The 22,926-nt window shown below is 39.9% G+C and overlaps 1 protein-coding gene and 1 long non-coding RNA gene across 2 annotated transcripts in view; both read right to left on the bottom strand.

Annotated features, from left to right (window-relative positions):
- Positions 1 to 1,228: 1,228 nt before the first annotated feature.
- Positions 1,229 to 22,926, bottom strand: part of cygb1 (cytoglobin 1) — a 23,049-nt gene continuing 1,351 nt past the window's right edge. The window contains exons 2-3 of the mRNA XM_077202164.1: positions 4,956 to 5,187; positions 1,229 to 3,065 (exon numbers count right to left, since the gene is read on the bottom strand). Of these exons, the coding sequence (XP_077058279.1) occupies positions 2,898 to 3,065; positions 4,956 to 5,187 (400 nt within the window). The 3' untranslated portion in view covers positions 1,229 to 2,897. The remainder of the gene's footprint in view (positions 3,066 to 4,955; positions 5,188 to 22,926) is intronic.
- Positions 16,508 to 17,871, bottom strand: LOC143710928 (uncharacterized). The gene is made up of 3 exons (XR_013194696.1): positions 17,793 to 17,871; positions 17,545 to 17,617; positions 16,508 to 17,282 (listed from the first exon to the last, which is right to left on the bottom strand). It is a non-coding gene; the product is annotated as an uncharacterized LOC143710928 (long non-coding RNA).

Genomic DNA, 22,926 nt, shown 5'->3' on the forward strand with positions numbered 1-22,926 from the left:
CTCACACACACACACACACACACACACACTCACACAAACTGAGACACACACTCACTCAGACACACACTCACTCAGACGAGCAAACACACACACACACACACACACACACACTCTCTCTCTCTCTCTCTCTCACACACACACACACGTTTATAATGACATTTGTCCCACTGAGATCCGCTGATGTATCCGGCTCGTGGTTTATCTCTCTCTCTAACGCTCCTCTTATCAGCCCGCTCTTGATAATGAAGTTTTCTCTCTTCCTTTGTAAAGTTTGTTGAGGTCAGAGGCTGAATGTGTGTGTGACTGGAGCCGTTCCTGTGGTTCGCTGTGGATTATCACACGGTCACACGCTGCAGGTGAACACACCGATAAAATGACTGAATTTAATAGAGATTTAATCACGTTCAGCTCACAGTAAACAGTGCTTGCTTTCAAAACTTCAACATGGTAACCATAGCATCCGCCAAAACATCACATGAGCTGCGGTTCACGAACTTCCTGCGACAACAATCCATGGCTTTCAGTGCGTGTCTGGAGCAAATAAAATTAAAGCAATAAAATTAAAACATTAAAATGAAAATAAAATTATATAAAATACAATGATACATTTACATATTTATTTAAGTAGCCTATATAATAATAATAAAAGTAAAAATTGAAATGTTAACATTTTAATCAAATATATATGTTATTAAAATATGATGTGTAGCCTATATAATACAGCTAAAAATTTAAATATTAAATATATTTTTATATAATAATTTTACAAATTAAAACAGTTTAATAATAATCTAATAATAATAATAATAAAACTAAGAATTGAAATGGTAACATTTTAATAAAATATATGTTATTCAAATGTTATGTATGTATATATAATACAGTTAAAAACTAAAATAAGTCAGTTAAAAATTAAAATATTAAATACAAATTAAAATTTTAACATTTTAATAATAATAATAAAAGTAAAAATTTAAATGTTAACATTTTAATAACATTATATCTAATTAAAATAGGATGTGTATGTAATACATTTAATAAAACGAAAATATTAAATATATAGATTTATATATATAATATAATATATACAATTATTAAAATAAAATATTACAATTTAAATAAAATTACAAATCTATGAATTAAAAATCTGAATTTAAAATATTTTAAAATATTGTTGTTTTTTGCTTTTTTTAAAAAGGTATGACCAAAATAAGTGCGAGACTCGGAGTTTATTTCTTTATTGTTTCAGAGTTTATTTCTGAATCAGTGATTATATCACAGATACAAAACATTTGGAGAAGTACAAAAAGAAAAGAGTTGATCTGCTTCAGTTCCACAGAACAGTCCTTGTTATTCATTTCGATCATTTTTTTACACAAAGGAAGCGACTGATACAAAAGCACTCGTCTCTTTCAAAAACATCCGCTGCAGATGAACTGGATATTTATCTGAAACCTCCAGCAGAGTTTATTTATGAGACTGAGAGATGTTTCATCAGAAATGCACATTTTTGTATCTGACGGAGGTGGTGTTTGTGTACGAGGCCATGGTTTATCTGGAGTATGTGTAAATATTTAACGGGAGCCGGACCGCCGAGAGCTGGAGATTTCTGCACTGATTTATTCGAGTGTTTGTTATCTGAGCTGAATAACAGTTGCTAGGGATCTGACATCGATAAAGTCCAGATAAAATAGCATGTAGGGTCCATAAACATTTATAAAGTTCACTCTCTCTGTGTTCTTTAGTTTCATGGTGTTTTGGTTCCTGATGATTATTAGTCTCCCTGGTTGTTAATTAGTTCCTGCACCTGTTGTATTTTACCTTCATTACTCCACTTGTGTATTTATGCCCTCAGTTTCCTTTGGTTGTGTGTTAGTTTGCTCCTGTGATCTCCTGTATGTTACTTTGTGGATTAATAAAGAAAAGAGATGAACAGCTATGAAAATTTTAGCCGATACCGATAGCCGATAATTCTTTATATTTGAAAGCCGATAACCGATATATTGGCAGATAAATCTAAATCCACATTTTTACATAATTTTTGAGAGCCTGATTACAAAAACAAAAGTCTAACAGCCATGTCCCAAACACACAATTATGATGTTCATATTATTATATTATGTAGCCGATATGACAGACTTGCACTGCACATGTTGCACTGAACTGTATTTTTCCTTTTTTGAAGTGATTCCAATCATATTTCAAGCAATTCAAAACCCTCATGTTGAACAGTGTGGATCTGAAGTGTCTCAGCTGAAGGAAATAATCCACTATTTATCGGCGTTAATATAGCGGACAAATTTTCTTATCCGGTCGATACCGATAACATTAAAAATTAACATATATCAGCCGATACCGATAACATTAAAAATGAACAAATATCGGTCGATACTGATAACATTAAAAATTAACATATATCGGCTGATCCCGATAATGACCGATACCGATAACATTAAAAATGAGCAAATATCGGTTGATACCGATAACATTAAAAATGAACATATATCGGCCGATACCGATAACGACTGATACCGATAACATTTAAAAATGAACATATATCGGCCGATACCGATAGCGGCCGATACCGATAATGGGCGATACCGATAATGGCCGATACCGATAACATTAAAAATGAACATATATCGGCCGATACCGATATGGTGGCCGATATATATAGTGCATCCCTAATAAAGAAGTGTTTGTTTGTATTCTCCTGCGTCGTGCGATTACAACAGCCACTATTCGTGACACTCTGATTAAAATGGTTTACAGCTGTTTATATTCTACTTGTCCTCTTTTTCTTCCAATATTTCGAATATAGAAACAAATCAAATATACATGTCAAATCTGCAGTGATCTTTGGTGTGATTTGTATAATTCTGCATGAATTCTCTCCTTCACTTTGCAGAGTTTTTGATGGATTCCCAGCCGACTTCAGCGTAAACTTTGTTCATCTGCCAGTACAGGACGCCCATGAGTTTAGACCACGCCCCCTGCACCGAGGCTGGACTGAAGGATTGTGGGAAAGCTTCCACCAGCACCTCCAGGATCACCCCGGCCAGAATCTGCAGAAAAGAGTTTGGGGTCAGTAAAACGATTAATACTTTTATCCAGCAAGAACACATGATGAAATATGAATCAACTCAACAGTTTTCAACACTGATAATAATAATAAATGTTCCTTGAGCATCAAATCATCATATAAGAATGATTTCTGAAGGATCATGTGACATGTATCAAGTAATGATGGTGAAAAATCAGCTTTGAACACAGGAATAACTTACATTTTAACATATATTCACATAAAAAACAGCTATTTTGAATTGTAATAATATTTCACAATATTACTGTTTTTTACTGTATTTTTTACTAAATGAAGGCAGCCTTGGTGAGCAGAAGAGACTTCTTTTAGAAACACTTTATTTCACATGTCAACATGTACAAGGTGTGTAAGTTGCAATTTAGCCCAGTTTTGACATAAATGGGCACAAAGTTATAACTTTGGAACAACTAAATATTTTTGCGTTGCACCATTACATTTATTTGAAGCGTAACTCTACGTATAAACTAAATATGTACGGAAGTCTCCGATCAGGAGTAACGGTTGGAATACAATAGCTGACTGACTGAACTGCATCAATAAGCTCTTATTTTACGCAACAGACTTCAATCCTTTAGACATATATGATAATGCTGACATTTACACTTGCTTATATTTTAAGGTGCTCTTCGGTCATTTTTGACCGAAAAATTTTACGTTTTTAAATTTTTTTTTTACTTCATCAGAATGGTACGAAACTTGGTAAATGTTCTGGCACTTGCAATGTGAAAAAAAAAAAATCGTGGACATGATTCAAAAAGGTTAAATGGTCCTGTAAAAAATAGTCACTTGTGCTCCTCGCGGTCAAAAATTAGCTCATTGGAAATTAATGAGACAAATTTTATCTAGTGGAAACTTTTGGTACTGCGACCAAACAACATCTGACTGAAAGCTAATTTTTTATGAACCTCAAATTCGGAACACAGCTTGTTTAGATTTATAGCTTTGCAGTTTTAGAGTAAAACGTGATTTTGAAAATATATTTTTCATGTAAAAATTGAAAATAGCAATTTTTATTGTTATTTTTTATAACAATACACGTTAAAATTCTGTTACTTTTAAAATTAAGTTTACTTTTTTAAACCCGAAGTGTCGTTTTTTTTTCACTTCAGCAATAACCTGCCAAGTGTGTCTTTGAAAACAGATCAAACTTTAGTCTGTGCTCTAAAGCCTTCGAGATTTACGACAGTTTAAGTTGGAAATTTAATTTTTAGGTCTATGCTCAAAAAGTGAATAAATGGATTTATAAATAGAGTGTAGATATATTTTAGTATAAAAAAATCCCCTAAAAATACAAATTATTAAATAAAAAACATTATCAAACTAAAGTATAGTACATTCATTTCATTTAAAAATAAAATTAAAAAAATGGTAATTTTTGACCGACATGTGAAGAGCACCAGAGAACATTGTGTGAATAGATAACTATTTAAGTTTAGCTCCAACTCAACTGCTTGGAAGTGTCTGGTAATCCTGAAGACCTTACTATAAAAAAAAAATGTTGTTTCAACACAATAAGTTTTTGTGGTCATTTAATTTTAAGTTTAGTCAACTTGAAATGTGAATTTGTACTAAGTGACAACTTGGATATTTGAGTTGAATAAACTTAATTACAAACACTTACATTTTTAAGTTGAAACAACACTTTTTTACAGTGTGGATCAGATGTTTTTAATTAGGGTTGGAGACCACTTCTAATGAGAGTTAGTTGACATGTAGGTGCAAAGTTACTCATAGTTAGTAGAATGCCTATAGTGGACTATCAAAATAAAGTGTTACCCTTTTTTCAAAAACATTTAAAAATCTCCCCGACCCCAGAATTGATGCATCATGTCGTTTGTTTCCTCATACTCACTTTGAAGTAAACGGGATCCACCTTGTGTCTGAGCGCGTGTGATTTGCCCATCTGGCTGAAGACGGTGTTGAGTTTGTCTGCGTCGCGCAGGTTTTCCACCAGTGAGTTGAGGGTGGTCATGACCCGCAGGGCGTGTTTCTTCAGCTGGACGCTCTGCCGCATCTCCTCGGGATCCTGCATGTCGCGGAACTGACTGAAGTACTGCTTCGCCGACGGGAAGTTCATGAAGAACCTGGAGGAAACACATTTAGTTATGTTTACAACGAAAATTTCCTTTCATCTGGACCTGCCATAAGATTCAAAGAGGGCATATTATGCCCCTTTTTGAAGTCTTGATGTTGTTTTTGGGCTCTACTAGAACAGGTTTCCATGCTTGAATGTTCAAAAACACATTATTTTCCTCATACTCTCCATTGTTGCAGCTCATCTCTTCTCAGTCGGTCAGTAACGCTCTGTTTAGTTCCTGTCTCTATGAAGCCCCTCCTTCTGAAAACCACACTGTGCTCTGATTGGTTGGCTGGATCGGTGTGTTGTGATTGTTCAAGCACTTCGAGTGTGTTTGGGAAATGTCCCGCCCCTAATTACCATAACCGCCTGTCATCATGTAACAAAAGACGAGAAGCAAATGCAAGTAAACAGTAGGTTTATTGATGATGATGATGATGATGATGATGCAGTACAGGCAGATGTAGAACGGGTGACACAGGGACTTCGGTGGTCAGGATCCGGTGGTGAAGAGACGATGGTGCGGTGACGGTGAAACAGCAGACGAACCCAGTGACGAAGACGGAGAACAGGAACTGGAACACAAGGCAGGAACTGGACCCTGGAACACCAACACGAACGACATCAAACAACGATCTGACAAGGATGATAGAACAGCGGTAAGTATAAGTAGAGTGGTGAGATTGACTGCAGCTGGTGAAGTGAATGAGGATCAGCTGAAGTGGATCAGGTGATGTCATACATTCACGCCCACTACACACGTGCATTCAAACCACAACATAAACACGAGACGAGAAGGAACAGAGAGTGTGTCTACCGTGACAGTACCCCTCCTCCTAAGAACGCCTCCTGGCGTTCCCAGACTCCTTACCCTGTCGATTGTAATCATCGATGAGGGAGTGATCCAGTATGTCTCTAGCAGGCACCCAACTTCTCTCCTCCGGACCGTAACCCTCTCAGTCCACCAAGTACTGGAATCCGCGTCCTCTCCGCCTGGAGTTCAGTATACGATTAACCGAATACGTGGTCTCCCCATCTACGAGTCGCGGTGGGGGAGGAACCGGGACAGGCGGATTAATATGAGAATGAAACACGGGTTTAATTTTAGATACATGGAAGGCGGGATGGATCCTCCTGTACGCGGGAGGCAATTTGAGGCGGACTGCCACCGGGCTAATGATCTTGGTGACAGCAAACGGGCCAATAAATTTGGGAGCAAGTTTGTTAGATACGGAGCGAAGAGGAATGTTCTTGGTTGAAAGCCACACCTTTTGACCAACGACGTATACGGGAGGCTTCGACCTGTGGCGATCGGCCTTAGCCTTAGTGCGCGCCCCCACCTGGAGTAGAGTCTCACGGGCTCTAGTCCAGGTACGGTGACACCTCTGAACAAATGCGTGAGCGGAGGGGACCGCGACCTCGGATTCCAGACTGGGAAAAATTGGTGGCTGGTAACCTACACTACACTCAAACGGAGATAGGCCCGTAGCCGACACTGGCAACGTGTTGTGGGCGTACTCCACCATGGAGAGTTGTTGACTCCAAGAGGAAGGATTCTTGGAAACCAAACATCGCAACACTCTCTCCAAATCCTGGTTGGCTCTCTCGGTTTGACCATTGCTCTGGGGATGAAACCCTGAGGACAAACTAACAGTCGCCCCCAGTAATCTGCAAAACTCTCGCCAAAATTTGGACACGAACTGGGGTCCCCTGTCGGACACCACGTCAATCGGAAGGCCATGTAAACGAAAAACGTGATCTACGACTGTAACCGCTGTCTCCTTAGCTGAGGGTAATTTGGGTAAGGGGACAAAATGGGCTGCCTTCGAGAATCGGTCCACTACAGTCAAAACGACTGTGTTCCCCTGAGAGGGCGGGAGGGCGGTAATAAAATCTAGTGCGATGTGGGACCAGGGTCTCGAAGGAACCGACAGCGGTTGGAGTAACCCATCTGGAGGTCGATTGGAAGTCTTACCAGTGGCACAAACCGAGCAAGCCAAAACAAAATCGTGAATGTCGCGAGCCATAAGTGGCCACCAGAACCGTTGCTTGACCAAAAAGCTAGTACGATTAACTCCTGGATGGCAAGCCACGTTGGAGTTATGACCCCACTGAATAACGTCGGACCGTAATCCCTCCGGCACAAACAATCGGTTCGGTGGGCAACCGGGCGGAGGCGTTACCCCTTCTAAGGCCTTCTTGACCTTCGATTCGACCTCCCATGTGAGTGTGGAAACGAATAGAGTTTCGGGCAAAATACACTCGGGAGTAGACGGGCGTTCGGAAAAATCAAATATACGGGATAGTGAATCGGGTTTGACGTTCTTGGAACCCGGGCGGTATGAAAGAGTAAAATCGAAGCGACCGAAAAATAATGCCCATCGAGCCTGCCTGGAGTTCAATCTTTTGGCGGTTCTGATGTACTCTAGGTTCTTGTGATCAGTCCAGACAATAAAAGGTACCCCCGACCCTTCTAACCAGTGGCGCCATTCCTCCAACGCTAACTTAACTGCCAACAACTCTCTGTTACCAATGTCGTAATTGCGTTCGGCTGGAGATAAACGATGAGACAAAAACGCGCAGGGATGCATCCTGTCGTCTGTGGAAGAGCGTTGGGACAACACTGCGCCTACTCCCACCTCTGATGCGTCGACCTCCACCACGAACTGACGTGAGGAATCAGGGGCGACAAGGATGGGGGCTGAAACAAAGCGGCCCTTCAGTTTGGAGAACACAGCTTCGGCTGTGTCTGACCACCTGAACGTAGTTCTGGGGGAGGTCAAGGCAGTCAGAGGTGCGACCAGTTGGCTGAAATTGCGAATAAAACGCCGGTAGAAATTGGCGAATCCCAGAAACCTCTGCAGGGCCTTGCGGGAATCTGGGCTTGGCCAATCTACCACAGCCTTGATCTTCTCAGGGTCCATCCGCACTCCCTCAGACGAGACGATGTACCCTAGAAACGGGACCGACTGTGCATGGAAATCGCATTTCTCCGCCTTGACAAAAAGCCCATTCTCTAGCAACCTCTGAAGCACTCGTCTGACGTGTTGCACGTGTTCCTGGAGAGAAGAAGAGAAAATCAATATGTCATCCAGGTAGACATATATGAACTGATCGATCATATCTCGCAACACGTCGTTGACCAGTGCCTGGAAAACTGCTGGGGAGTTGGACAGCCCGAAAGGCATGACCAAATATTCAAAGTGCCCCCTGGGGGTGTTAAACGCAGTTTTCCATTCATCCCCCTCCCTGATGCGAACCAAATGATAAGCGTTACGTAAATCCAGTTTTGTGAAGATGGACGCTCCCTGCAACCTCTCGAAGGCTGAAGACATCAACGGCAAAGGATAAGTATTCTTTACCGTGATGTTATTCAGCCCTCGGTAATCAATACAAGGTCGCAGAGAACCGTCCTTCTTCCCCACAAAAAAGAACCCCGCCCCCGCTGGAGAAGAGGAAGGGCGAATGAACTTGGTTGCTAGAGAATCAGAAATATATTTCTCCATAGCCTCCCTTTCTGGAATAGAAAGTGAATATAACTTGCCTTTAGGCGGAGACTTACCTGGCAGTAAATCTATAGCACAGTCATAGGGACGATGCGGAGGGAGAGAAGCAGCACGAGACTTACTGAACACCTCCTTCAGGTCCAGGTACTCCGCGGGCACGTTAGACAGATCCCCTGCTTCCTCCTGAAACACAGAAACAGGCACAGACGAACAGGCAGACACGAGACAAGACTTATGACATTCCTTGCTCCACTCCAGTACTGATCTATGGTGCCAGTCCACTCGGGGGTTGTGACGGATGAGCCAGGGGTGTCCGAGGACGACGGGTGCAAGGGGTGAGTCCATGATGAAGAATGAAATAGTCTCAGAATGGTTGCCGGAAGTGGTGAGGGTGATGTCTTCAGTGCAAAGGGAAATGGTGGGGAGTTCTTGTCCATTGAGTGCGTGAACGGCAATTCTGTGAGTGAGGGGTCTGAGGGGAATCTGAATTTTCTGTGCAAAAGTGTGGTCCATAAAATTACCTTCAGCCCCAGAGTCCAGAAGTGCATGGCAGTCGTGCTGTTGGACTGACCACCTTAGTCTTACCGGAAGGAGTGTGGAGGTAGATGTAATCGATGATGAGGTCTTCCTAGCGGAGATCCCACCCGATAGTAGCCTCAGTTTTACTATCGGGCTTGGCCTTTTACCGGACAGTTGTATGCGTAATGTCCCGCTCCTCCACAATACAGGCAAAGGCCCTGGGATCTCCGCCTCTCCCTCTCCTCCCGGGAAAGCCGAGCTCGACCCACCTGCATGGGCTCGGGATCGTAGACGGGGCTGACCACGTCCCTGCCGCTGGATCGTGGAGGGTCGGTCCCTGCGAAGGTACGGGTGGACGGGACTCGGCGCTCGACCCTAGACAGCCGAGCGTCCACCCGCAGAGCCAAATCGACCAACCCGTTAAGAGTGGTGGGTAGATCCAGGGCGTAGATCTCCCTCTGGACGTGGTCAGCCAACCCATGCAGGAACATATCCCACTGCGCCTCCTCGTTCCAGCCGCACTCCGCCGCCAGGGTCCGAAATTCAATAGAATAGTCCGAAACCGACCTTTCCCCCTGCTGTAGTTCCGCCAGTCTTCGGGCTGCCTCTCTCCCAGAGACAGCCCTGTCGAAAACTTTCTTCATTTCGGCGGCGAGGGTCTGGAACGAGGCGCAGCATGGGTGTTGGTTCTCCCACACCGCCGTTCCCCAAAGCGCAGCCTTCCCCGTCAGCAGGGTGAGTACGAACGCCACCTTCGCTTGTTCCGTGTTGAACGTGCGGGGCTGTAAAGCGAAATGCATAGTACAGCGGGTCAAAAATGCTCTGCAAAAAGTGGCCTCACCGGCATAATGCTCTGGTACTGGAAGACGGGGCTCTGGCTGGGAGGGTCCTTCTGGTGGTATGGGAGGAACGGTCGGTGTGGGCGGCGCAGTGGGACCCTGTAGGCGTTGGATCTGCTGGGTGAGCTCAGACACCTGTGTCACCAAGGCCTGTACTGCGCGTCCCGTGTCGCCGATCTCTCGCTGCTGCGAATCCATCCTCCTGATGCTATGGTGAATGAATTCCTCCATCGATCTCTGCGACGCACTCGCTGCTTCTCTTTCCTGGTCAGATCGTTCTGTCATCATGTAACAAAAGACGAGAAGCAAATGCAAGTAAACAGTAGGTTTATTGATGATGATGATGATGATGATGCAGTACAGGCAGATGTAGAACGGGTGACACAGGGACTTCGGTGGTCAGGATCCGGTGGTGAAGAGACGATGGTGCGGTGACGGTGAAACAGCAGACGAACCCAGTGACGAAGACGGAGAACAGGAACTGGAACACAAGGCAGGAACTGGACCCTGGAACACCAACACGAACGACATCAAACAACGATCTGACAAGGATGATAGAACAGCGGTAAGTATAAGTAGAGTGGTGAGATTGACTGCAGCTGGTGAAGTGAATGAGGATCAGCTGAAGTGGATCAGGTGATGTCATACATTCACGCCCACTACACACGTGCATTCAAACCACAACATAAACACGAGACGAGAAGGAACAGAGAGTGTGTCTACCGTGACACCGCCAGTTTCAACACACTACTAACTAACTCAAACAGGCCCGCCCCTTTATTCTGCGTATGAATCATTTAAATGAGGAATATTGTGACGTGTTCGTTCCCGGAAGAAACTCAAGACTACAATAGAGGCGTTTCAGTGAGTTCAGAAACACTGACTCTGATATAGAGAATAACTCCCGCTGGAGGGACTTTATAATAACTTTGTAGAGTTTTATGTTTTATGAGTTTTAATGCTCAAACAGCAACATTACACACTGAAGAAAGATGAACATGTTCAAAACTCATAATAGGTCCTCTTTAAAGTGATAGATCACCCGTGATCATTCTGTCATCATTTACTCATTCCAAACCTGTAGGATTATGATTTTTTTCTTGATAAATGTTTTTCCTGTTCATACAATGTAGTCAATGGGCAATTTTATTCTGTTCCCAATGTTCGTCAAAATATCACCTTTTATGTTCCACAGATGAAAGAAATTCATACAGATTTGGAACGGCATGATTTTTGGGTGAACTGCAAGAAACGCAATAGAACATAACATGATCATGTTTCATTTAATTAAAAATGTCCTTTTGTATTATTGCCCTGAAATAATGTGATTGTTTTTCATTTTTAGTTTTTAAGTGATCCCGAATTGATTTTACAGACATGTGTAAGTGGGCCAAACACAGAAGAATTTCTAATCTGGAACAGAAGATCCTCGTCATCATGTGATCAGAGTAAAGTTGCAAATCTTTATTAATTTACGTGATTGTGTGATGTAACAGTCACGTTAGCAACATGCTTGTAAAAACAGTTAAGAGCCATTCCTACCTGATTTAACCCATAAAAATAGTTACGTTGGTTTAAAATGTTAGATAAATGTATAGATTAAAGAATTTATTTAATTGTGATCAAATGTTTATTGAGAAGAAAGTCAAATATAGCCTATTTGACTTGAATAAAACCTAGTTAATTTTTCAGTGTAGGCTACATTTAGCCGATATTTTAAATAAATGAAGATAACAAATTAGGTAGTGGATGATTAAGTTTCAGATTGAGGATCCAAACTTCCTGTTTTAACAAACCGTTTCATGAGGTTCCTACAGATAAACTTATAAAAAGTGAGTGTGTGAGAAAGTGTGTTGGGGCCCAGCTGGACAGATAACCGTTCCTGAGATAATATTTAACCAACATCGCTGAAATTCTCCTCCACTTAAAACAAATACTGCAATAAAACTCAGGGAGTGGCTTTTTTTTAAAACTCAGCTTTGTAAAGAATGAGTTCAGAAGCAGTTAAAGCGAGGTTTAGCACGCTTGACCCTAAAGTGTGTGTGACCGTATGACAGGTGTTGTGTTTGTGATGCTGGTGTCTCTGTGTTGTTCCTCTCGTCCAGCATAAGCAGCTCAAACACTCTTTAATATTTAACTCTTTAAAGTGTTACAATTCTGAAAATTAATGAATGTTTGGTCATTATGATTAGAGCTGGTGCTGGTTAAAAAAAATGATGTCAGTGAAAGTGAAAAAAAAAATATAAATCTAGAATATTTTTATAACAGTTTTTGGACATGGACATTTTTGTCCATAATGAACCATATGTGTAACTTTTTTTAATTGATGCACAAGGGTTAATATTTAATGTTTCTGGCTGTATAAATATGATTCTGTGTTTACTATCACCTAAACACATCGATCTCTCTCTCCATCACATTCAGGTGCGTGTTTCTGGCTTGACTTGATAGTTTAGTATTATGTATTTAGTATTATAGTATTTATTAATATTGCAAATTAGCTTATTTTGTTATGTGCAGTAGATGCACATTAATAAGTCACTTTATTGTTAAATTATTCATATTATTCAAGCTTTGCAAATCAATACATGCTGACATCCTAAATAATTTATTACAAAATTGTACATAATAAGTTTTTGCAACAAGAAAAGAGAACATTTATAGTAACCAGATGTTTGACACAGCCGATGCTGAGTGTAATGGGTGGTTGCCAGGGTGTTGCCATGCAGTCACTAAGGTGTTCCTATTGGTTGTTAGCATGTTGTTATGCGGTTGCTAGGCAGTTCTGGGTGTTTGCAAGGTGGTCGCTTACTAAAAAGAATATGTAAGCAAGCATGAGCTAACAGTTCTGTCAAAAAAAGCAGCAGATTAAAGTGATACATGTATAATTCAGCTCCAAACATTTCTAAATATAAGGATCTGAAACATCACTAATATCCCCAGTGTTACTGTAGGTGACCTTTAGTCTTGAACGCTATTGTAAGTGTTTGTTCTGTTGAAACACACTTCAGACGGCGGTCACTTGAAGGTTTCTGATCATATATCAGGCCTCAAACATGATGGGTTATTTCCCCATGAGAGGCTGATCTTAAATCCTGCAATCCTGAAGTTTAAAATGTCCTCAGGGAGTGAGTTTCAACACCACTGCTGAAGTGTACGACGACCCGCAGGAGTGTTTGTTATGATTGTGTGCGTAACGGCACATCCCGTCCTTTTTAAACACACAAATTGCTGTGTCATCTTGCCTTCAATTTCCTTTTAAGTGATTTGATATGTCTTAACCTGCATTATCTGACGCTCGCAGCGTATCCCACATGTCTGATATCCCTGTTGCTAATGTAAGCGGTTGACGTGGGGTTAGATATCTGACATCAGATCATCCTGAAGGTTTTTAGGTTGATTTATGCATCTGAGATATTCCTAGTGACTGTTATATTACAGAAGAACAAGAGTGGACTGGTTTACCCTCTTAAAAACTTAAACCATTTCAGAAAGAACCAAATGAATACATAGGAGAGTCGTTTCAAGTTGCTCAACACTCTCGAAAAAAAGGTACAAAAACTGTCACTGGGACAGTACCCTTCAAAAGGGTTCTAATACATACCATTTAGGTACTAATATGTGAACTTTTGGTACCAATATGTACCTTTGAGGGACTAATATGCACTCTTTGGGTACAAAGGTGAACCTTTTGAAAAGGTATCTTCACAGTGACAGCTTTTGTACCTTTTTTTCTGAGAGTGATCAAAAGGGTGCATTGAGTTGTTATGATTTCATGTTGGCTTCCAGATTTCAGACTCCTGCATCTAATTTGCTTGATCTGATAGAAAAAGTATTTAAATGCAGGCTTTTTTAGTGTTTTTACAGCCGTTCCTGTACCAGATCGGCTCCAATGTTGATCTTACGAGTCCCACCGGCCTCTTCAACTGTATTTCACCTCAGAACTGAACCTTGAATCAAACCGCAACAGGACAGGAAGATCCGTCCCCTTAATTAGACACGGAGTCGAGTAAATGCCCACAGAAGAGACTCATCCTCACGCATGTCGAAGTCAAACAGCAGATAAAGGGAGCCGGTGTCTGCTCTGTCCTCCTTATGTGTGTCATTACTCATGTTTGAGTACACCAGCTCTTAACCTCTGCCATGTGTCTGCGGCTGGACGATGAACAAAGGCACTTCAAATCCCCTGGAAATGTTACAACAAACATGGGGATCATGAACAGAGCTCGAGTTATGAAGACACTCTTAGTCCATATGCATGTGATAAGACGCCTTTAAAGAGCCAGATCACCCAATCTGATCATTACAAACCACACTGTGCGACACGGATCTGATAAACTTGGGGACGGCATGTCGACTGTACGATGATGACACCTATTGAATTGTATGCTTCAACGCAAGTTATAGAAGAATAAAATGTCATCAGCATGCGCTAGTGGTAAACAAATAGAGCAAGATGAATCGCAATTTAATTGGCAAATTGTTTTTATGTGCGCTGATAAAAAGTGGAGGAAGCGAAAGAGGAGAAAATGGACGTGGTCAAGTCATTGCTAGGGAAAAGAGGCCAACTTGCCATGCCAATTTTGCAAAAGGACCTTAAAGGTAAGTAGTTGCGCCATGTCGTGTTGATCAATACGCCATTTCATGGTGCATGATCATGCTGAATTACTGACACCCTGTCTGTGAAACCAGGCCTTAGTGTCATTATTTAAGTGTATGGTTTTATTTGGCTATAGCTTTTAGTACTGTAGTTTTGTGTTCTGCAGTAAAAAATACTAACAAATGAGTTTGGAACCAGTGTTATTTGAGTAGTATTTATATGCTGGTTTATTTTAAGTTTGATTTTGTCTTTTTTTTTACGTTTCTAATTGTCACAGTCTTCGTCTGCACTACACTTCCCAGAATCCCTCGTGTCTTCATCGTCTTCACCGTCCTTCATCACCTGTGCTCACCTCATCATTGTTGATTTGTGTCTGTATTTAGTTTCCCTCTGTTCAGTAGTCCTTGTTGGTTCTTGTTTATGTTGCGTCGTGTGTGTACCCTCTGCCCGTTTGCCTGCCTGTACCTGTTTGTGTTATTTGGAATTAGTAAAAGTTTAAACTGGAACTTTGACTCCTATTGCACCACATCCGAGACACTAGTAGCTTTAATTTATTTTATTTTATTTATTTATTTATTTATTTTTCTCTTTTGTGATTTTCGCCTCGTCGTCACGCTGCCCACAAGGCTATCGGCGCTGACTTTTGTTTCAGTTTTAGTACTTCGACTTATTTAATTCTATCATTTCTAATTTTCTCTTAAGTTTTTCACATAATATTCATATTTTATCAATTTTTTATTGTATTTTTACTCATTTTAGTCAACAATAACAACACTGTTTGGGTTGACATGAAGTGAGTAAAGGCCTGCTAATTATAACGATAACTATAATGTTGTAGTTATAATTATTGTCTGTTTGTGTAGTCAGTTTTCATTTATTTAATTAAATTTTTTTGTTGTTGTGGACGCTAATAGCCAGTATCGTTGTTGGTGTGAATGATAACAGTTTTATTTTAATACGTTTTATTTTGGGGTGAATTATCCCTTTTAAGACGCACCGTTTCTTGTTTTCTGTCAGGTTGGTGTCCCACAACTAAATCCAGACTAGTTTGTTAATAAAAAGACTAAGTATGATCCTGTATTTCATATCGCACCAGCAACATGAGCTGGGATGTGACGAGTAGCACTTAGATATTTTAATAGTTTGTTTGAACATTTTTTGGCTACCGATTTCAATTGTCTTGCCTTCAATTTTTGTCTCACACTTTCATTAGCTGTTGCTCATCTCTGCTTTCGTGCATGTCGGAGATGTGTGCACATTAAGTGAGGTGTTTTTGCCGTTTGCAACCACTTCTTGGCTGCAATCTGGTGCTTTTTGTCAGCCACTATAGTCCCGGACATGAAAGGGTGTCTTCTAGAGCTTCAGCGCGTGCTTGGGTGTATATAAATGGTTGATACGATCTGATTTATTCCACTGACCTGCTAAATTAAAGCATCACAGAGCTTCTCGTGTGAACGGTCTGAGACGTCCGTTTAAAGCACGTCCCCTCTGAGAAATAAGTCTAATTTCACGAGCTGAAAGAGTTTAATTATAAATCTTTATTGCAGCCCTTCAGGTGTGATCTCAGAGAAGATGTGAGCCGTTATCTTTAGAGAGAAGTGACTGCAGACATCCATCACAGTCTTCAAACACACGGTTATAGATGAGCACAGGTCAGGAATGAAGAAATATGAGCTCACCTGAGGCTTTCATGTGGAAAAACTTCACGCTACGTCAATGAATGATTCACTCAAATTCCTGAACATTAGAAGAACAGCAGGATGTTCTTAACAAGGAGGAACAGGGGATGTAATTAAATACAAATATAAGAGCAATAAAAGTCATTCAATCATAATTTTATGAATCTGTTGGGTTTTTTTTTTGGGGTGTGCACTGTAAACCCTAATAAGTTGAGACTACTCAAATGATTTGAGGAAAGTGGTTGCGTAAGTTTTTTTGAGTAATGGGAAAATTCAAACTTAATTAATTGAGTTGACCTAATGTGGTCTTCTCATTGAATTAACTTAAATGTTTAAGTAAAGATAACTTAAAAGGCAAATGGAGTAAACTCAAATTTTCCAGGTTATATTTTGTTGTTTACTTATTATTAAATACATTTTAAATAAATTATAAATCATTAAACCAAGTTTTGTTTTTCACAACAGCTTTATTAGGCTTACATTACATATCTTAACTTCTATAATGCATACTGACTGAACATTGTATATTAACATTTAATCAGTAAAAAATACAATTACAATACTTGCAGTAAATTAAATCAATTGATTAAAAATTTTAATTGAAAAGTGAAATTGACCAGATCAGAACAATTGACCAGAACAATTAAAAACACAGTGTAATGAACAACAACAGACATTGTCTGTTATTGTAAATATTGTCATCTACTTATCTTTCACCCTTTGTAATAGTTGTGTGTGTCCCTCAGTTGTCCTCGGTGTCAATAGATAGATCTCAACATCATACAGTCACTTTTAGAATGGGTTCAAAATTTCAAAATATGCTGGAAAACCAAAAAATGTGTCAGTACTGCAGGCTAACATCAGCGAGATCTCATCCTGGGTAAACTGCCACTGTTGGTCCAAAGGGTCTCATTGCCGCAGTCCTTTAGATGAATGGTTGGGGCAGGGATCGAAGGATCCTGTGATTAAAATAAAAAAAATAATTAAGACGCATTTTCTTTTAATACATCGTACAGTACTCATTGTTTAAGCACAGGTTAGAGTGATATAATAATAAAAATGTAACAATACAAAGGAATGTTGCTAGTTGGACAGCAACAAGAATGGAAATAATCAAAGCAAGTCAAAGTGCTTTCTTGCCGTTTCAGTAACTAAATAAAATACAAGATAACTTGGGAAACTGAATTGTATTCAAACAAAAACTCTTTCTGTGTGCTTTACCTTATTGATGACTCAGATCTTTGAAGAGCAGCAGTAGCCTATTCGTGAAGAATGGCAGCGTTTACCACCTGGCCTAAAAACAATCATATATATATACACAGTAAATTACATCATAATAAAACTAAGTACATGGTAGATTTCTACACTTACTAGAACATTGAAACAAACAAAAGGAGTGAAATTTACACTGCACTTCAACAATTATGATATCATTTTAAGTATGTTGCTAAAAAACTTGTTTGCCTCACATGAATCAAGTCAGCTGCAGTTCTTCCTTCAGTGAGTTACTGTTTCTGAAGCCTCTGAGGACAGTTGAGAAGAAAGTGTCTGCTGATTTGTCAAAGGAGAATACGTTAACAACTCAAACATAAACGCACTCAATTTAAATCAACAACACTCAATCTTATGTTTTTGTTAAATACTCTATTTAAAAAGGTTTTATGAAAAAGTTTTTATTTGCACTTACCTTCGTCTGATATAAATGTCTGGAAAGGAAAAACAGGACGCTGTCAGTGCACGCAGTAACTGAAGGCAATGGGCTAAAATACAGTTCAGAAAAAAATATGACATTGAAAAACTTTGCCGTTGTGTTATGGTAAACATTATACAATGATTTTATTAATTCACACTTACCTTAGTCTGATGTAAATCTCACAGAAAATACCGGGCGCTGTCAGCGCGCAAGATTTGAATGGAGCAGGGGCGGGAATAAACGGCTCGAAAACAACGTCGGGCTAGAAAATACAGTTTAAAAAAACTGTTACAACATTGAACAAATTGTGATGTTATGTTCTGGCAAACATGTTATTTAAAATAGTTTTATGAATTCACACTTACCATACGTTTTCTCAGCCTCAGAAAATACCGGACGCTCTGCGCGCGCAAGAAGAACTACAGTGAGTCAGGGGCTGCTGCGGGGGAGGGGGGAGAACAGGCTCGAGAGTCGAGACTCGAGACAGTCGTCGATTAAAAAAAGATTCCATTTACAGGCGTCAGGAATTGAAAGTCTTGATCCAAATGCGAGGCCTGAAATGTCTGTACGTGATGGACAGGACCGATTTAACCCCTAAATGACTGTTTTATGCAGTGTCAGTCAGTCCCTCTGGCCTGCTGCCTGCATCAACAAATTCACGATGAACAAAAAAAATACTGCCTTGTGTATCGACCAATCAGCGTGTTGTCAAGGCAGAATTTCAGGCACGGCCAATCATATTAAACCGACACATAGTGAATCATTTAAATAACTTGAAATTTTGAGTTCATAACACTTAAAATCTTAATCTGAAAGACTGTTGCTGCCAAATGAGTACATTAAAGGGATACTTCAGGATTTAGCATTAAGCTTTGCATCAGTAGAAAACCAGTAGTATTTTTGAATTACCGTGCTTCCCCCCCTCATATCCCCCTGATATGAGAGATTTATGTATTTTTAGTCTGGGAAAAATCCTCCGATGACGCAAAAATCATCATTTTGCGTCATCGGAGGATTTTTGGGCCAGAGGCTTAAAACTACAGCCAGTACTAGTAGCTAGTTCCGCATGTTTTCACCACGCCCATCTGGGGCGGGATCTCACTCACAGAAAGTAAAGATAGTGTCAGCCATCTTTCTGTTGAAGCTAAGCTAACAGGCTCTTGCTCTGTGTAGAAAGTTTGTATAGTAGTCTAATCACGATTTACGAGTTTTGAAGTTGAAATGGCAGAAGGGGATTTCGAAGATCTGTTGCGCGAATCTGATGCTCGCGGCTACCTGTACGAGCCGCAATACAGCGACGAACAGTTTCGGGAGATGGAGGAACAAGAGGCGGCCGGAGCAGCTGCAGCAGCAGGGGAGCAAGACCTGACTCGAGCCCGGCCAGACTCCAGCTGGGGCGGACTGGTTGTGTCAGTGCTCTCGCTGTGCGCCTATGGAAACAGATAGAGAGTCCTATTGCTGTCGCGAATTTCAGTGATGTCATTTTCTTCTGGACGAAATTGGAAACGCCAGCCAAAGCCCGCAGGGACAAATGGACGGCTTAGTGTAAAGTGAGTATTTGGTTTGTTTTTCTTTTTTTTACTAAGACATAATGAACAGAGTTTGGACTTTTGGAGTTTGGACTCTCGGCATTATCACAATATTCTTCACGCGTAGTCAGCTGAGCTGTTGTTATATTTACTATGCTAGCATACTGTATGTGCAAATAGTTCGCATTGCTAACGTTGTGCTTAACGTTACTGTTTTGTAGAAAATATCGCCGACGCCTAACAGCCTACCGTCACTTTATGGAATGGGTGCTGCAAGGCGAGGGACATAGTAAAGGCAATCGTCTCGTTTTGCCCACCTGTGTTGTCCAGGATATAAGACGGACATATCCAGCCTCCTGACGGGCAATATTGTGAATAAGGAAACAGCTGAAGCTCTGGAAGAGCTTTGAGTGTAAAAGTGTTAATATTCTTTATATTTTTAATTAAAAGTTATAACTCACATTGGTTGCGGTTCTTTTTATAAACCTTTACTGTTACTAGAGTATGTATTAGCCTAGACAATGTGTGGAATTTTTTTTCGGATACTGCCGCGTGTAACCGGTAGGCGTGGTTAGGGAGCAAAGCAAGTGCATTCTGGGAGTTGTTGTCTTTCAGCCACATGAGTAAGAAATACATTTTCTGCCTTTTCTCACTCTAGAATGCTTCAATTTCAAAAATAATTTCACATTTCAACTATATAAATGACCACTATTAAATACACATTCATCTTCCCAGAGCTGAAGTATCCCTTTAAACACAACTGTTTCATTTTTGATGCAAAAACTTGCTATTGTAAGTAATGTTAAGTTATGATAACTTGATTTCTTTATTAATGATAACATTGGGGTTTACAGTGTGGTACTTGCACTAGTAGATCTAGTGATGTCATGCAAACTAAGGTTAACAGGTTTTATAATATATTGATTCGCTTTAATCGATTGCGCTTTCTTTTGGTTATTGTTCTTGGTTTATTTATTCCAGCTGTATTATCTTGAACTCTTTCAATTACAGTCTTTTATAGTCGTGCCAGTAGATCTCGAAGAGAGATAGAGTTGGCAGTGAAGTACATCGAATCAGTCTGTGGTTTCCGTGACTTAATGTGACTGATGAACTGATTTAACATAAAATAACAAACTATCGTGACTCAATAGATTCAGTTTCAGATAGCTGGCCTGAATTCTCTTTGATTTGCTTTTTATATATTTTTTTAGCTCAATATCTCTCTGTTGCTCACAAATGCATGTTAGTTAACTGAACCTTCTGCATTTGATCGTGTCTAAACATCCAAACACTTTCATCACAGAGAAATGCTGTCCAAGATTAACGTCCTGGGATTCTTTATTCAAGTATTTGTGATTCGCTGAGAAACTTTTATTATGGTATTATCATTATCAGATTTATTCGCCCCTAAATGAGACATAAAAACTAATCAAACTGTGATTGGTGACTTCAGATGTCAGTCAGATGGTCTCTTCTGGTCTTAAGTGGGCAGTTATTGGCCAGTATTAATGATGACAGAGATCTTTCAGTTTCTCCTGCAGTGCATTATGGGAAATGATTTGGGTTGGGAATGAGAGTTGTGAAGACATCCATAAAAACAATGCATAAATAATATTGGTTTGGTTTGGGATAGTCTGTAGCATCAACATTAGCTCTAATTCAATTAAAAATTTAATTGAAATATGTTTTAGATGATATCAACACTGCTTGCTGTCCTGATTTAAGTGTGTGTGTGTGTGTGTGTGTCACACCTCAGCGTTACCCACAATCCCCCTGCACCCAATTTAACTTATTCTCTTTCCATACAATATTAGTCTTATTCATGGCAACATAAGCAGCGCCAGTGGGATTCGTTTTCACTTTCATGGGATGTCGCCATAGAGTCGGTCCTCCTGGAGTCACATGACCGTCAGTGTTTTCATCGCCAACACTAGGATGGTTCACCACTCGCTTTCGGGAGGGATTGAACTAGCAAACCTTCAGATGAGTCTGAATCTCTACAGCACATGTGGAAAATGACTCGACTCTTCAAAAGCTGAAAGGTTTGTGTGAGAGTTTATCATCATCAGCTCAGTATGAAAACAATAGAGATCGATGGGAATCTGTGCGCTTATTTAACTCTTATTGTGGGAATACCATAGTATTTGAAATATACCATGCTACTGTACTAAACGATTGCCATTCAAATAATACCTTGATATTACCATGGTAAAAAACAAACAAACATGGTGTTACCATGGTACATACCCAAATAACCATGAAAACATGTTAAAAAATACAAATCATGTAGGCTACTACCATGGTGCATAACAAAAACTATGGTATAAGTATGGTAAATGTCCAAACATCCATATTACCATGGTAATACAATACAATAGTTTTTGGTACAATAGTTTTTGATATGCACCATGTTAGTACATGATTTTCTTTTTAAACATATACCATGGTAATACAGTGTTCTTGAACATTTACCATGATAATACCACTGTGTTTGGGCATTTATAGTTGGTAATTCAGTATAATTGGTAAAATGTACAAATTTTAAATACTACAGTTGTTTGAACATTTATAATGGTTATGCCATAGTTTGAAAAATGCACAATAGTGGTACAATGATTTTTTTGAACATTTTTTTCAGACTATGGCATAACCGTGGTAAAAGTTAAACAACAGGGCTGAGCAAATATGGGCAGAACTCTGTACTATAGTACTTCAGAAATCCTTTTATAGTATACATGTGAATTAAACGTGGCACAATGGCCTTCCTCATCACAGTATGCTAATGCCTATCTAGTGCAAGGGCTTTCATCAATTTGCAGATTGAGGAGTGTTGGGTCACTCCAGGCACAGGACGGTTCTGTCATTTCCACCTCAATGACACGTCTGTACCATTTGCTTCAGGACACGTGTGTTTTCCACTACAGACTATTTATCAACTACATGTAACTATGTCATGTTTGGTCTCATCTGACAGCTTATAAACTGAACTGAATGGTGGTGACCTTAATAGAGATATTAAAGTATCTTAATGTGGCACTATTGGTTAAACATGCATTGAGGAGAATATGTTAATGTTCTTCTCCCCCCTCTTGATCACCACACATTTAACTCATCTTTTGTTTCCGGTCAGTCGGTCAATCTTTCCTTTTATTACTTATAATGTTGAAAGCTAAAAGTGATTGTAACTTTCAATGTCTAAACGTTCAGGTTAAATCCTATGTTGTCCTATCAGGCCCTTTAAAGAATAAGAGGTTCAAGAATAACAACAACTTTAATGGAGTCAGATAAACTATATTGGAGTCGGATAAATAACTGAATTGTGCACGTCATCCTTCAACTGCTTTTTGTTCCGATTATTGGTTCAAAATAGCAGCGTCAGCT

This window comes from Siphateles boraxobius, unplaced genomic scaffold (assembly GCF_051911475.1).
Source record: "Siphateles boraxobius isolate OS27281-9 unplaced genomic scaffold, OSU_SipBor_1 49, whole genome shotgun sequence".
Lineage (NCBI taxonomy): Eukaryota > Metazoa > Chordata > Actinopteri > Cypriniformes > Leuciscidae > Siphateles > Siphateles boraxobius.